The 16,434-nt window shown below is 45.8% G+C and overlaps 1 protein-coding gene across 2 annotated transcripts in view; it reads right to left on the bottom strand.

The window, feature by feature from the left end:
- LOC143376474 (discoidin domain-containing receptor 2) overlaps nucleotides 1–16,434 on the bottom strand; it is a 125,684-nt gene that overhangs the window by 60,895 nt on the left and 48,355 nt on the right. For both annotated transcript variants that reach the window (XM_076826890.1, XM_076826882.1), the window contains exon 2: nucleotides 3,029–3,163. In XM_076826890.1, coding sequence (XP_076683005.1) covers nucleotides 3,029–3,119 — 91 coding nt within the window. In that variant the 5' untranslated portion in view covers nucleotides 3,120–3,163. The remainder of the gene's footprint in view (nucleotides 1–3,028; nucleotides 3,164–16,434) is intronic.

The following is a 16,434-nucleotide window of genomic DNA, read 5'->3' as shown; positions in this document are numbered from 1 at the left end:
AACCATTCCGCGACGTATTCCCCGTTTCCCGTTTTCATCGGTCGATCCACCACCCCCTCGTTCTCCTCCTCGACTGCTAATTCTTTCCTTTTCAGCGCAGCTCCGTTTCGACGCCCGAGTAATCGAGTCCAACCGATGTAGATGGAACAACAGGGAGGTTCCCAGGGATGTGCAACTGTTTTTTTTCTACCACCAGGTTTACTGTCGCAGGTCGACAGTCAAGACAGCGTATAGTCGCGTAGAACACATCAAGCGTTTCGAGCTTAGACGTATCTGGAGTGCATTTTATGCGTGGCTGATAAAGAAAGGGTCCACAGATTCGAGGGCTAAGGTACAGGGAATTTGAGTGGTATTTGCGACAGGGAAACGATATTCCAGGTATGTGATGAGACACAGGAAGAACTCGCTTCGTTACTCCGCCGTAGCGGGAACATCGATAATCTTGAAAAGTTCGTAAGTACTTGGGGAGGATTCATGGGCAGGCGCGCTTTCTAATCGCCGGCTGTGGGAAAAAACCACTCCTCGCGGGTAATCTGGGGAGATTTCTTACGAAACGAATGGCGGAGTTCCGCGAGGTATAATGCCTCAAACGGTAGCCAGCAAGTCTACCCATTATAATTCGTTACTCAGTGGTCTGTGTCTGTTAAAGGGAATCGTATGCCACTGCTTCTCTATTACAAATGGTAAAAAAAAAACAGTTTTTATTAAAGATACTGATGTTTGGAGTTTGCCTTAATAGGGGCTTCTCGTGTAATAGCTCCAAAAGTAACTGATAATTAAGATTTTTTTTTTAAAAAACTGTTGGTCACATTGGATTAAACTCTTTTGTGATATAAGGAGGCATCTTTAAACTTGCAGAAAATATTTTTTGTCCACCTCTTCGAAGACGTAACTTCTGCTGATGCGATGTGTAGCACCTATCACAGTCACCTGATTGCAAAAAATAGAAGTTTCTTAAAGTTAGGTAGTTTACGCTGGGATTGGTCCACTTTAAAGGGGAAAAAAATGAAAAATTGAAAGATTAATAGCGTTTGAAAGGAAAAGTATGTTTCTTCCTTAGACAACTTTTTCCTATTATTCTTTATATCGACGAAAAAAATATTATGAATAAAAACTAAAATTAAAACTTTAGGTCCAATCTCGGCATAAATTCCTTAACTTTAAGAAGATTTTCTTCTTTTTGCAGTCAGATGACTGTGAAGCTACAGCTGGTTGCAGTGCCTTCAGCCTAGCTCTAGTTGCAACTCCCGCGGCGATAAGTCGAATTCAGAGTCGCGGACTGCTCTGTGCAGTTTCCAATCTTCCGGATTTTTTTATTGAGCGTCGTGTACGCTTGATCTAGACAAAGAAGTGTCGTCGCGTAGACGTGACCTTTATACACAACCGACAGAAGGGAAAGCGGCACCTTGGAATTTCGCTGAAAATGTCACGAGTAAATCAACGAACCCCCTTGGTGGCCCTGAACAACGAAATCCACGACGGCGTTACGGCACCGTCGGCAGCCCAGGACACTTAATATACATAGAACGCCGGCAGAGCAATCGATGGTACTTGCTTATTGGCAATTTGTCGAGTGACGGGATGGGATGTAGAATCCTAGTAACGAGGAGGTTGTTTTCCGAAGACGAGACTGCCTCCCGGCGTAAAATCGTCCCTGTCCCTAGCCGGCGTGGCCATCGACTGCATCGAGGCGAGACGGAGAGGGTGAGGGCGACGAGGGGGGCTGGGGGGTGGCGAGGGGCGAGGCAGGGGTGTGTTAGGGGGTGGCGTGAGAAGCCTTCCGCGGGATGCAATTTATCCTGTCGCATTAGATTCAAAATAATTGATCCCCCGGGCGGGTGCAGAATAGCGAGTCATTACTTCAGACTGATGGCACCCCCATCGGCCGAGCTTGGCCGTAGGAAAATAAAAACTCCGAGATCACCTGCTCCCGATGAAAAATTTGACGGCCCCGGGGCGGAGGGAAGATTGGGGGAGGGCGCGCGGAGGGAAGAAAAGAAGACAGAAAGGGGAGGCTGCGAACGGGTTGTGTTCCAGCCACCGGAGAATGAGTTTTCCGCAGCTGCAACACCAGGCTGCTGAAATTCGCCGACCGGAACAGTGTGCTCGTCCATCTCCTTCTTGACCTGGTTAGCTTCGAACTCTTATTTTTTTATCCCACGAGTGTGCGGCCGGGCTCGAGTCGAATGGAGTATAGACGATGGGAACGTGTAATCGTGCTCGCGACGCGCAGCTCGGTTTTCGGGGGTTAATTGATTCGTCGTGGGAGCAGGTGTCGACGCAGAAGCAGTCACGTCTCTCCATTAAGTGGGATCACGTAGGCTCAACTGTATTTCGATTAGATTTCTGCGTTGCTATTTTCTCATATTCTTTAATCTCTTGCTGGTTAGATTCACGGTTAGAACATGCATATTTCTATTCAGCTACCCCGATTGGAGTGTACTAACGGCGAGCAATACTGAACATCCCAGGCCGATACAGTACATTAGACGTAATCGTTATTATTAAATACCTGCTGGAAATCAAGTTGCAGAATATCGTTAAAAACAGTGGGGTTATTCGATCAATCAGCATTGCCCCAGATCGTTTCGTCAACGCGCCTGTCAATCACTCGCAAATTTCATCGAGCGTGCCGCGATTAATGAAATTCACTCTGGTAACGTTTAACGGCCGATACGGCCACGCAAATCTGCCGTGATAATTGTATCGTCGGTGTCAAATATCGCCTCACTTAATAGATATTGTCGAAGGCAATGCGTTCCGCGACAACGCGGCACGCGAGGAGGATGTTTAATACGAAACTTGTACCCGCGCGGCGGCCGCTTTCATATTCATGCTGTATTAAAATTCGTCTGCTGCCCACGCGATAGTGCGCCGAAAATGATTGAAATTTGAATAAAACACGGGGGCCCCGGGCGGGCGCGCCCGCGCGTGGATCGCGTGTAATTAATAATCGCCAAATCGTCCGCTGAATATCGCATCGGGTGTGCTCGCAATAATTTATAGGGGAAAGAAAAAGATTACTCACGTATATCGAGCGCTCGAACATCGCGTGGCGGCCCGATCAGCGTCAGCAGTGCCCAGAACTTGGCAATTATTGGCAGGCAATCAGTCTTCATGGTCGCCGAGGTGCGGTGTCTTCATGGAAGCGTGCGGCAATCGTCTGAAAACGCATTACGACAAAACCTGTAACTTGATGGCCGTTTATTGTTAACCGCTGGGTCGAGAAAATTGCTTTCCCTAGTTCTGAACTAGTTTCTTCAACAGGCTTGTGTTCCGTGATGAGGAAAGAAATGTGTGACGCGTGTTCTTGTTAATTGTAACAGCGATCTAGGATTGCCAATCCTGAATTTCCATAGCGGATCCAGGCGTAGCAAAGTTCCTCGAAGCCTTTGATTGAAGACAAATTATTATTAAAACCACAAATTACAAGAAATTACGCAGTTTATTTTCTACCGACAAATGAACTCTTTCCCAGCCGCGATAAATCATTCCACAACGGACCCAAGGTAGCTCGATTATTCAGATATAAATAACCCCGACTAACTCAATATATTATGCATTACAATACAAAATACCTACATTCATCTCGCGACCGTCGATCGTACCAGTCATCAATCTCCCGAGATATCTCATCACCCTCTTCCCTTTTCATTCCAAGCGGCAGGCAACCGTTTCGCTGCGATCCGATCGCTATCGTGCCCTTCTGGTTTCGCCTGTTGTCCTTGGGCCCCGGATAAAGCCATCGATCGTTACTGGGTCACGTACAGGAGAAGCGGGCGAGAATTTTCAACCATCGACATATTTCGCCGGGCCTGGGTGGCGCTCGGACGAGGGTATGAGTCGAAGCAAAAAGAGCTTAATCGACTTAAGGGTGAAACCGCGGTCGGCCGCGGTGCTCCTTTTGCTTTGGCGCGGCCCTGGACAACCAGTCAGCCCCGGGCTGTTCCTCTGCGGTACGTGTGTCGCCCGGAGAAACACAGACACAGACTGACTCGTAATCGAGTCCCCGCTCAATTAGCCGAACCTTGCACTTTTTCGTCCTTCTGTCGGCGCCGCGAACTAAGGGAGAGACGGCAGCAGGAAAGACTGGAGGCATTCTCCCATTGGCTTTGCTCCATTTTCACTGCAGCCGGAAACGGCTCTTACGGGTCACGCAAGTACCATTCGACGGGCCGCTCTTCTCGTCTATCCGGGAAATAAAGAAAGGAATTTCGCTCGAGTCGTTCCCTCGGAAACTAGACAAAGCTTAATTAATGGCACGAGGTGTAATTGATTGCCGGACGAGCGTCGGGGACCATTGTCATCGGGGGTGTCTAGATTTCTCTGCCCCCGTGGTTGCGGTGTGCGGCTACAGACGCATTTGTAGAGGACTTCGAATGATGAGAAAGTTCGACAGTTTAATATTAATCGCTGTAGGGTTCATTCTATGTTACAGTCATTCTTATTTGCCGGTTGGACGATGCTTTTAATACGGGGGCTGTTTAATAGAAAGAAGTTATAGTTTCCGGCATTGGAGAAACAAAGGCACTGGTGTCGGTTGTTGCAGTGGAGGTTCTGAAAACTTTTGTTCGGCGGATGTTTCGGGTGGCGATGATTACATATGATTTAATTCATATTACACATGGAATTCGGTCTTAACGGGACATCGATTACTGCCGCTAATTAACTGGGAGTTAATTAATTAATTTAGTAATTACGCAGGTATCTGTGGTATGTTGCGACATTTCAATTACAGTAAATATGTTATGCTTGGCTAGATAAACGCTAAATGGTTGCTATTTACTTTGCTTGCGATTAGTTGAACGCATATGATGGTTGTCGATTGCCCTTTCATGGAGCTCACCTATAGGTCGTCAACATCTCGTTTACACGGCCACGTTTAAAGGTGTTTACACCGCTCTGCGATATCGATCGTTCGATATCGCGGCAACACCTCGTTATCTTGTGTGTGTGATAGGTCTCTAGAACGTAAGGCCATTCATTGGAGATATTTGGCGTCATTACTGTACTGCTCCGTGCCAATATCCCCTTCAGATGCAATTTATGCGTGTTTGGCACCTTCGTCGGCTAAATTGCAAGGCGTCGCGATAATTAAACACCAAGTCCCTAATACTTTCTAAACTCGAGTTAGTATCACCTGCACCCTCGAAATACTTTATCTTCCAAAGTGGATTCGGTTTTCAGGAGAAATTGGAAAGTGGATGATTTAATTGAGGTCCTTTGCAGCAACAGGGCGCAGCTCCATTTTTTACAGTTTTTGAGTTATGACGTGTAATATATGCAAACAAATTCTACATCGTTTGGTGCACGCTTCGTGCAAATCCGATAACAAATGAACGATTTATTGAAAATTTCGAAACTACACCCATTACTGTTTCGCGCAATACGAATGCTGCAGATTTGAAATATTCGCCAAGAATGGAAATAAAAACTTATCGACTCAATAACTACTATTTATTGTTGTGAATATATATATTTTTCAATTAGTGCTCTCTTTTCAAAGCTAAGTCAAAGCAATAACTTTATAAACAGCTTTTTTTCTTCTGATTTACGAAGTTGGTACAGATGGAGCTGCTGCCTCTTGCTGCAAGGACCTCAATTCTGGAATCTTTTGTGTGGTTGAGAACAAGATCCCCCTGAACTTCAAACCAACTTTATATTCCTTCGCTTCTGCCCACTTCTAAATACGCCTAGTATACTCAGTCCGACATCCTAATTGCTGTATAATCCGGGATCTTGGAACAGTTGCTTTATTAGTACCAGAAAAGAATGCGAATAGAAGGGCAGAGAAGAGCGAAGGAAGCAGAGGGGGGCAGACTAGCTCTGTATCGCCAGCAAGTTTCACTGTTAAGGGAAGCCAAGAACGGTTCCCGTGAAATTTTTCCAGACCCCGGATGTAGTTTCCGAGGACTTCCACCCGTAATGACGAGGACTGCCGGGCAATTCCTTTCTGCTGTCGTTGCAAAATACATTCGAGATTTTATGGACACCGGGGCCGGAGTCGGTGAAACTCGCGGATTGTAGCAGCCGAATGCTCGAGATCCCGAAGGGACGGAACCCAAACGAGACCTGGTTCGGGCCTGGGGTTATACGTGGCCAGATAACCGAGGCGTGTTCCAAACTTTACCAAAGCGCCGAATTGCGACGGCACTGAGCTTAAATATTTCACATCCGTGCGTTTTACGAACGCCACTTTGGCTAATGACGAATGCTCCAACGCGGGGGAGGCCACCGGGCAGAAGGAAACGTGGCGAAGGATCGCGCTGATTCATCGCGGGACAACGCAACGAACCGCTTGTCGTCGAGGTAATAGGGGCTCGCTCGGTAGGAAATTGTTGCAGGGATACGTTACTTAATCTTTAGCCGGCCGCTGTTAACGAAAAGGACGCTGTTAATTCCCATAAGAACCCCATTTACACTTTCAGCGCTCGTTTACTCTAATATCGTAGATCGAGCGTAGGGGAGAGCGGGGACAGAAGTAACATTTTTTACATTTGGCCTAGCCTACAATTATCTTTTATGTATTTGTATTTTTTTGTTTTTCTGTGTGTTCTAACACACAGGATAGCGTTCCAAGCATTTCGCTTATATTGCCCAACGAATGATAGTGTCATTTTTCCTTTTTCCCTCCTCTCTCCTTCGGGTCCCAGCAGCAGCGACGCACCGGGAGACAGGTGATGGTCACCCATCTTTCCCCAGTACGCCGCCCGTGATGATTAACTTCGGTGATCTTACGGGAACCGGTGTTTCCATCACGGCCATGGCCGCTGGTCAATTATCTTTTATATATAAATAAATGAAAACCGTGCCTTCTGATACTATGTTTCTTGGTCTATCATTTGAGCCCAGATTCAGCCTTAAGTGATAAGTAGTTAAAAAGTTACGGCAGTTTTCCGCAGTGACTGTCGTTGTTACTTTTGTCCTGTAGGGGTAGGACGAAAGTAACACTAATTATTTTCAGGGGAATTAAGTGAAAATACTTTGTCCAACGCAAAATAGGATTTAAAAAAAAAATGATAGAAAGAAACATTTAAATAAATATATTTTAAGTAACGATAAAAACAAATAAATTTTAAATAACGAAAGATGGAAAGCATAACCAGCTTCGAACATTTCTTTGATATTGTGTATTTAGTTAAATGATAGGTATTACTTTTCACCTAATCCGAATTAAAATTATGACATATGTAGCGAAGATCACCCATGCTGCAGTCTTCGTGGGTCTTACCTTTAAAATTTAGACATTTGGGATGATTCTCCCTCGAACAGGTTTCACTAAAAGGGTCCAATCAAACCAGACGTAGACAATCATTATCATCTGAAGAATTCCTATCCTCTATGCTACTTTGCTCGCCCAAGTAACATGTTACTTTCGTCCCCGTAGCGACGTGTTACTTTTGTCCCCAGCCATGTTTTTCAGAATAGAGCTGTTATAACATAGCAACTATACCAGACTTGTTAAAATCAAATACAGGAATTTATGAATACATTATCTACGAACGCTCTGGCAAATAATTGCTTTAATATCTATAGTTTAACTATGAATATTAACGAAAAAACCAAAACAGGAGAAACTTAGCTGAATGATCTAAATAACAAGAGTTTAGCTTGCCCACGGTATACGATGCGTGTTACTGCTCAGCGTCACTCGGTACAATAAAAGAGACACTATACACATGTAACTGTGTAAAGCAAACGTTTTGGAAATGTTTGTGGAAGGGGAAGAAGGCGTGTTAGTTTCATGACGCCGTTACGTTTGCCCCCGCTCTCCCCTACTGTGACGCCCTTTTACAGGGGCAACAGCCCTCGACCGTGCACTTTCGGTACCTACTTGCTGGCCATTCCCCGGCGCGGGGATCTGCTAATGAAAATCAACGCGGGCGGATCGAGGTCACCTGAAAAATGGCGATACACTGCGCCTGCTTGTGACTCCCACGAAATTGGCTTCAGCAAAACCCATCGTTCGCTGATTCAGGCTGCACCAACCCCTCTTTGTAATTTCGAAACCAATTTCATTATACCGCTGTGTCTTAATTTCTGCGTTGGTAGTACTCTATGATGCATTGTATCGTGGCGGCTGGAACGTGCAGGGGGTACCATATGCCATCATACTGGAGTCTGAAGTGCATTCTTCGTAACATACTGCGTTCCACATTAGAGCGTACTCGTTTCGCGCAGGGATACACTGTCGATTGGTGGTAACCCGGTAGGGTAAGTGCTACGACTAATCGCGAAAGTGCTACGATCAATCGCGTGTCTCAGATCCGTGGGAGCTGCGCAGATCGGTCGCAAATCGGTATGGGCGTTGGTACGCTCTAATATGGAACGCAGTGTAAGTAATACATACTTCACTCCTTGTACAGGGTGTAGAAAAATTATATGTCGTGGTTCGCACAGATGATCCTGCATCTCTCGATCGGTGGAGATCTGTTAAAAAGCTGTGCCAGAAAATTAATCTTCACCTCGAAATTCAAGATCCAATTTTTCTTGTTTCAATGTGTTCCACTCACTGGGCGGACAAAAAGTGTAAATGAAACCATTTTTGTTGTTCATTGCTAGGAACATTGGTTTCGTTGACCCTGTCTCTCGTTTTAGTGAGTGAAACACTTCAAGATAAAAAAAATTAGTCCTGAATTTCAAGGTCAAGGTCAATCTTGCGGTACACTTTCTTAACAGATCTTCACCGATCCAGAAATGTAGAATCGCCTGTGTAAACTTTTGCATATAATTATGTCGCAGCAAATGAATTACTATCCATAAGTATTCCGCGTTGTGATGACTTAAATTTCAGACACTCCAATGCCTCCGTCCCACAGTGGTTCGAGTATTCTACGTGCTAGCTGGACAAAATTATTTTTTCGCGGTATTGGGTTCATATGGGGTTCAAATTGTATCACAGTTTATTATCTCACCAAAAATATCAATAAAATAAAAATATGACTAATTCAGTAAAGGAAAAAGAACAAAACGACAGTAGATATTGTGCTTTAACTATAATTATCAGTTATAACATTATGATTATTCCTGTAATTTCTAAGTTTTCTATGGAATTTTAAAAAAAATTTCGAGCCACAGTTGACTCACCTAACATAAAGTGGCTATTAAAACAGTATTTTACTATATGTTCCACGTCGTTCCACGCAACAAGGGTTGAATGTACGGAAAGTAGAGACTTTCTAGTTTTTTTTTAATCACACGATCGATCTGCAAAAATTTGCAAAACTATATTCAGTTAATTGTTTTCGAGTACGACACTCGGCAGGAGAGATAGCACAGACTCTATACGTATTATAGATTAACTATAACTATAAGTTTGCCTTATAACTATTAATTTCTTGTTAATTACATTGCATTACATTATAGAGTCCGAAATATAACAATAGTGCTATCTCTCCTGCCGAGCGTCGCACTCGAAAAAAATTCACAAAATATAGTTTTGCAAATTTTTGCAGATCGATCGTGTGATTAAAAAAAACTAGAAAGTCTGTACTTTCCGTAAATTCAACCCTTGTCGCGTGGAACGACGTGGAACATATAGCAAAACACTGTTTTAATAGCCATTTTATATTAGGTGAGTCAACTGTGGCTCGAAATTTTTTTAAAACTCCACAGAAATCTCGAAATTACAGGAATAAACATAATGTTGCAACTGATAATTATAGTTAAAGTACAATACTGTCGTTTTGTTCTTTTTCCTTTATTGAATCAGTCATATTTTTATTTTATTGATATTTTTAGTGAAATAATAAACTGTGATACGAATCAGGTATGTTTCTAACAATTAGAACCCCATATAAACCCAATACCGCAAAAAAATAATTTTGTCCAGCTAGCATGTAGTATGCTCGAACCACTGTGCGTCCGAGCAAACCACCCTCGGGTAATAGCCAATACGTTCCTCGTGCGAATATTGTTCTCGACAATTGTGAAATCGGGATCTCGGCGTGGGAATATCTGCAGGCCCTCGGCTGGTTGGTCGTCCGCATATAAGACGTGCTCCCAAAGGAGTTTTCGTCCTGAATAGCTGGCAGAACACCGCCTATCCCGATGGACCTATCGCTGGCTATTATCGCGTACCCTGCGGTTTTAAGCTATCGCGGCACATAAGAGTGCCAAGAGAACTTTCACCCTCCCCGACGATCTTCCCTTGCCGTTTCGCGCGTATCCACAGCCGTCTCCCCTACGAGCCGCATGTCCTGCGGCCCTGGAGCGTCTACCAGCCTCCCTTGTAGATAACGGTGGCTTGTATAAAGCGTTAGGCCCTACCACTTTCCCCCGAATACCTTCTGGTACAATGTTAAAGGATCAGCGATAAGTCTATAGGGGCATTTCGGATAGCAAAGTGTGGAACGATTCATATACAGTAATACACACCGTTGGAAAGCTCTCGACAGGAGGTGCCCAATTATGCGACACCGTTCGCTCTAATATCTCTGTGAAATATTGCAAGTTCTGCTGCCCTGCCGAGGTATACCGACTCCTGCTTGCAATACCTTTAAGGTACCGACCGAGTGGAACTTGGAGGACATTATTGAAATATATACCTAGACGCGGAATATTTCATTAAAATAGAAGGGTAGGCGGAGCCCGGAATGTCCCACTGGATTACCGCCACAAATGTGGGAAGTGGAGGCTTTGGAACCCTTAAAATTACTTTCTTCGCGACGCTTTTCATTCCCGGCACACTCGTTCGGCGAAGATTAATAGAACACCGGGAGGCCGTGTCTTCCGTTTCAACCGTCCTCATCGGCGCGGTCGCGCCCGCTTTTCTCCCCCATCGACGCGCCCGTGACGTGTTTTTCACCGTCGCGTTGGAGATCTGTCAGCGTCGGTGCATTTCTGTGATTCCCCGGGCGCGCTTTTGAAGATTTGCATAGCCGACCACCATGGATGGACGGCTTCCAAGCGAGCCTCGCCCCCTGTCACCGGTGCTCCGATGCTCGCCCCGGTATCGATTCGCGATCGTATCGCTCCCGGTATCGTTAAACGATATCTCCGATACTCGCGCGCGCTCTGCTCCGCGCGTGTTCCATGTGTTCGCCCGCGACAGGACACAAAGCCGCACCGTACCCGGGATGCGCGGAACGATCCGCGAACAAATCTCTCTTTTTATTCGATCGCTTCCATCTTTCATGTTTATCGGCTCAGGAGAAACCGGGCGAGCACGATCTCGCGATTAAATCGTCGCGTTCGCGGCGTTTAGCCCCGACGGTGCGAACGCTAATAATAATAACAGCGATGCTAATAATAACCACTTTATTCCGCACACGCGCGGATCGCGTGGGTATACACGCAGAAAAGCTATCGACAAAGAGCGAACCAGATAAGGATGGTGTAAAAGGCAAGTTCGAGTAAAAACACCTACTTTTATACGTAACCTTGAGTGAAAAGAGTAGAAAAATAATTCAAGAAAAATGTATAAGTCTGTACTATTCTCGGCGCAACGTTTTTGGAAGCCGCTTGGGAGAACAGTGGGGATATGAACAACGGCGGGGAGCGTGTCGCAAAAGTGTGCGGTCGAACAAGGAAAATGCTAATAATCAAATGGTTCCGCGACGCAGCTGCTCTTAAATATGAATCCTCGCAACGAAAAACTTCGAGAATTGCGGCAAAAAACGCTGTACCTACCCCCTTTTTTCCCCTGTTCTGTTTCCTTGCAGCCTCTCGCGATGCCGGAGCGCCTCGCGACGCTCGCATTCACCGCGCGAGCGTTATTCTCCGGACGATTAAGAGCAGCTGGAGCGAAGCGTTCGTTCTTTTACCGCGGCAGGATCGCTCGCCGATGTTTAAGTATTATCTCGTCCCCGTTGCACCGTCGCGTTCGTGGCATTAAAAAAAAGAAGAGAAGTATCGATAAGCGATATTCCCGATAAGTCCTGGCTGCATCCCTTGAACGGCCGTGGCGCAACGTGCGCCCTGGTTATTATCCGGCTCAGAAGCGCATTTAAACGTTCGGCTCTTTCTCTTCGCGAAGGAGAAAAGAAGCCGAGTTTTACTTCCGCCCGGAACGCGGCTGAGAAGCATCTGACGATGAATCGTTGCTCGTCCAACGATAATTAACACGTTGCACTCGTTTCCTGGTGGAGGTTGAAAAGTCTACTTATGTTGTTTGCGGGGGAACAACACCTTGAAGCCCGGAAGAAAGTGCAATTATTTTGAATTTTATGTTAGATGTCCGTACTTTGTAGGAATGTCATTGATATGGGGTTTAAATGTGCATGCACTGGACAGTATTATAGAATTTTTGATTGACGAAATATACAGTTTTAATCGAGTTATAGAGACCGCAGTAGAGCGCGACGCGTCGAACACGATCTGATGGTTTCCCACTTTATTCACGTCGCGTTCATATCTGAGAAAAAAAGGAGAGCATTTTTTTTAATCTATATTCATATGGTTACAGGTAAGCGTACGGAAATTAAGAATAAATTATTTTTACTATTTTTCACCCCAAAAATATATTGATTTTTTCGTTAAACTGACTCGAGATTTTAGAAGTTTCCCCTTTAAGCGCCGCCATTTCTCCAAAAATTATTGTAATTAAATTTCCGTATGCTTAACTGTAACTATATTAATATAGATTAAAAAAATGCTCTCCTTTTTTTCTCAGATGAACGCGACGTGAGTAAAGTGGGAAACTATCAGATCGTGTTCGACGCGTCACGCGCTAATGCGACCTCTATAACTTGATTAAAACTGTATATTTTGTCACACAAAAATTCTATAATACTGTCCAGTACATGCACATTTAAACCCCATATCAATGACTTTCCTACGAAGTATGGATATCTAGCATAAAATTAAAAAAAATTACGCTTTTTTCCGAGCTTCAAGGTGTTGTTCCCTCTTCAGGAGACCCTTCGGTCAATCCTCTTAAAAAACTGGTGATATTTATGAATTTTTTGCAAGAAGAGGTTATAACATACTCTAAAAAATATTTTTGGCATTTATTGATACAGTCCTTAGAGTGCAAAAAAAATTGTTTGTGTTATGTTTTCGATCTTAATGCATTTTCTAGGTGGCGCTTAGTGCAGGTGCTGCCAAAAAGAGGTGCCAAAACGGTAACCACAAAATTTACTCACCGGATCGTTCAAAATAAAAAATTCGAACAATTTCTTAAAGTTTATTTCAATAGCTATCGCAGCACCCCTCGTCGGGGTAAAAAGGACTAAAACTAGGATGTTGGTGCACATTTGAAGGAAATAGTGCAAAAAAGCGGATAATTTTCCGCACAAATATGCAGATAAGAAAAAACCGTGTTTCAAAAAATGATGTTATATGGTGCTGCGATAGCGAGTACAATTACGAATCAAATGCCCAAAGTTTTTTTTAAATCGATTCATTAGTTCTTCTGAAATCGTGGTTAGCGTTTTTGAAATATAGTGTTTCGAGAAAAACGTGTTCAAGGTGTTCTCGGCTCATACCTGCGTTCGGAGTTTGAATTAGTTATCTGACTGTAGAATCCATATCGTTACGAATTCTGGTATGAAACTTTCAAGAGGGTATTCTCGGGATGTTATACTATATTTACATATTTATATAAAATTGATTTTTTGACAAATTTTAACGGGAGGGTCCCCTTAATTCTTGTTCGGCGGGTGCGTGCGTCCATTGTGAACCACGCAGCACTATTTACACCAGTCATCACTCATTAACCTCACTACTTTAAGAAAATACAGATCTCACATTGTAACTAGTTCTAAGTTTACTGTAAAAGCTTATTCTGAGAATTCTCCGACTAAAATCCTATTACGGATCAAAATGGACCTAAGTAATTACAGATGTCGGTCGTCAAGTTCTCCGCCGTCCAAAGGTTAATTTAATGCAGTACCAACTGCCGTACGTGATAGCAGGTGGAATCAAACAGGTTCAATTCGATTTCCATTTCCACGTTCCACGAATGAGCGTTTCTTGATATCTGCCGTTTCAGTGCCTCTTATCGTGTCCCATAACGCAAGCATCAGTCACGTTGCGCACGTACTGCGCACCAGGAAGCTACGCGTCCGTGTTTTCCATTGACTATTATCATAGCGGCGTTTCCCTCGTCCAGCCGAAGAGGCAGCCGCATCCGGAGATAAATAAAGCGACAGCTCGAGTAAGCGCGGAGAGTTTTGCGACGGGCACGCGGCCTCGAGTATTCCCGTTGAAATTTTCACAAGCTTCATAAATGTCATTAAATATTTCACGCTGCGCCGGGAACGACGGCGTGATCGACGCGCGGCCGCGAGCATCCAGCTTCGTTTCAGCCGCGTATCGACGGCAGAACGGTCGCGACGGGTTCGTTAAACGATAGCCTGAATGTGTCACAACGTTTCCATTCCAGTGTTCGCAGGATGTAGCGTGCGCGCGTTAACATTTAGTCAGCTGCCCGTCACACAGCGGCGCGGGATTTTCACCTGTGTCAGTCATTATCTCAGATAAGGTGTCGGGGAAACGGTTTGGTACACGGCCCCCAACTCCCTCGTTTGCCAGGCTTGTCGATAACGTTCTGCACGCGTATAAATTTGTCCGCTTCGAGCGAAAGCTTTTTGTCCGTACTACTTTCCCTGCACTCGCGTGCCCTTCTTCATTATCTTCAGTTCCAACCGTACTTTAAGAATACCTGCCTCCCCAAAAGTCAATGAAAATGTTTTCACACAAGGATCGCTAAATTTGTCAGCGCACGCAAATCGGCGCAGGAGAAGTCTATCTTCTCAAAGTCCTCTGATCAAGTTCTCCCCTTTCAACATCATCTCCAATTAATCAAGCAACCCATCGCGATCCACGGGTTGCTGAACGCCGCTGCAACGCGCAGCAGTGTCATCGCCGGTAGTTTCTAGCGAACAGCCGAATTAAAGATCGAAGCATCGTCGCCGAACAATACATGGTCGGCTCATGCTCGTTACACGTTCAACGCGTCGTTGGCACGCGATACGTAGCAGAGCATGGTCGCGCCGAACGGCTAATGAAGTCCCCGCTACCGGCAGCGCGCGTTTCACGCTCTCGGTATTGTCGGCGGCGTGCAGGGGAATAGAAACAGAGACTCGTTACATTGTTCGGTTAACCTGGCGGCGTTTTGCATGTACGTGTACAATTTTCCTCGCCCCCTGCCCCCTCCGCGAGCTGTATCATTGCGATAACGGCGTGTAATGCGTTCCATTCACCCGGGCCTGCACACGTCTACGCGTTGTTCTTCCCAGCAGCGACCATCCGCGATCCCATTTGTGTTCCCCGAAGCCTGTTCCAACGTCCTCGGGATCTCGTTTCCCTCCGCTGACGGCAGAAACGTCGACAGATTCTCTCTGCCGGAAGGTGTCTAATAAATCCACGTCGGGGACGGGAGCCCCTCGTTAGACGCTAAAGCTTCTTTCGTGGATCCGCGCGGAATTGCCCTGGAGAGCTTGGCCCCGCCAACAAGGCAGCATAAAATTATTTTTCCACGTCCTGCGGAGTCTCGCCCGCGGTATTAGCGGCGATGAATTCCTGCTCTTTGAAGGGAACACCTTCCGAGGTTCCTCAGCTTCACCGCCAAAGGCCAATTTCACAAAGGCGTTCTTTATTCAAACACAATCTAGCCTCTTAATCGTTTTAGAGCTTAAGCTTACAATAATCCAATCTTACCCTCTTCCCTTAAATCTTCTATCGCTTTACCCGCGAATAAAACGTTGTAATGCCAATAAAAGCGGCGCTCCTCTAGCGTGTAATACTACTTGCAACTTTTTTCCCTCGCTAGCCTGCGACAGAACGGCGCGCGGGGCGGAACGGCCGACACGAACGGCCCCCGGTGCATATTCTCGGGAAACCCCTGATTTTATCGCGGCGTTTCCATTTCAATGACACCGTGCGCGGTTCAACAACGAAGAAATCCGGCCCGTCCACGAGCGGTCCCCGCAGCGTCGAACGCGTCCAGCCGCGAGCCCTTATCAGCGACGCCGATACGTCCGTGCGGCTCGAGTCCCCGTGCAGCGCGCACGATAGTCGGAAGCGGCGTGCATACGTTACCGTTCGACCGTGCGCCGCGACGCGACGCGACGCCTCCGACCGCCAGATCTGAAGTTATGATAACGCGTGAGAAACGCGTGCGACATGTTTCACCGTCGCGTTTTGTTCGCCTTTCAACCCCCCCCCCCCCCCCCGCCCCTCCCGCCCTCCTGCCGCCACCCCCTCGCACGTCGACCGCGTGTTTTATCGTTACCGGCCGCGACGCCGTCGCTGACCCACGGCGCCCCGTTTTACGCTCGATCGTTAATGGACACCGTCTGTAAATTTCGCTTGTAAATCCTGGCGACTTCCTGCGAAAATACTTCTGCATCCTCTTCCTGGGGCGCGCGATGCGCATTCCGTACGAGATTGTTATTCGTGACAATTACTTTAGGGTACAGGGTGTTTGTAGGTGGGCTTTGGGATCTCATGCTATTGCTTGGTTAAGGGTGAAATAAGATCTCCATTAAA

This window comes from Andrena cerasifolii, chromosome 1 (assembly GCF_050908995.1).
Source record: "Andrena cerasifolii isolate SP2316 chromosome 1, iyAndCera1_principal, whole genome shotgun sequence".
NCBI lineage: Eukaryota > Metazoa > Arthropoda > Insecta > Hymenoptera > Andrenidae > Andrena > Andrena cerasifolii.
The sequence above is the reverse complement of the archived record's forward strand: the minus strand, read 5'-3'. Positions and strand labels throughout refer to the sequence as shown.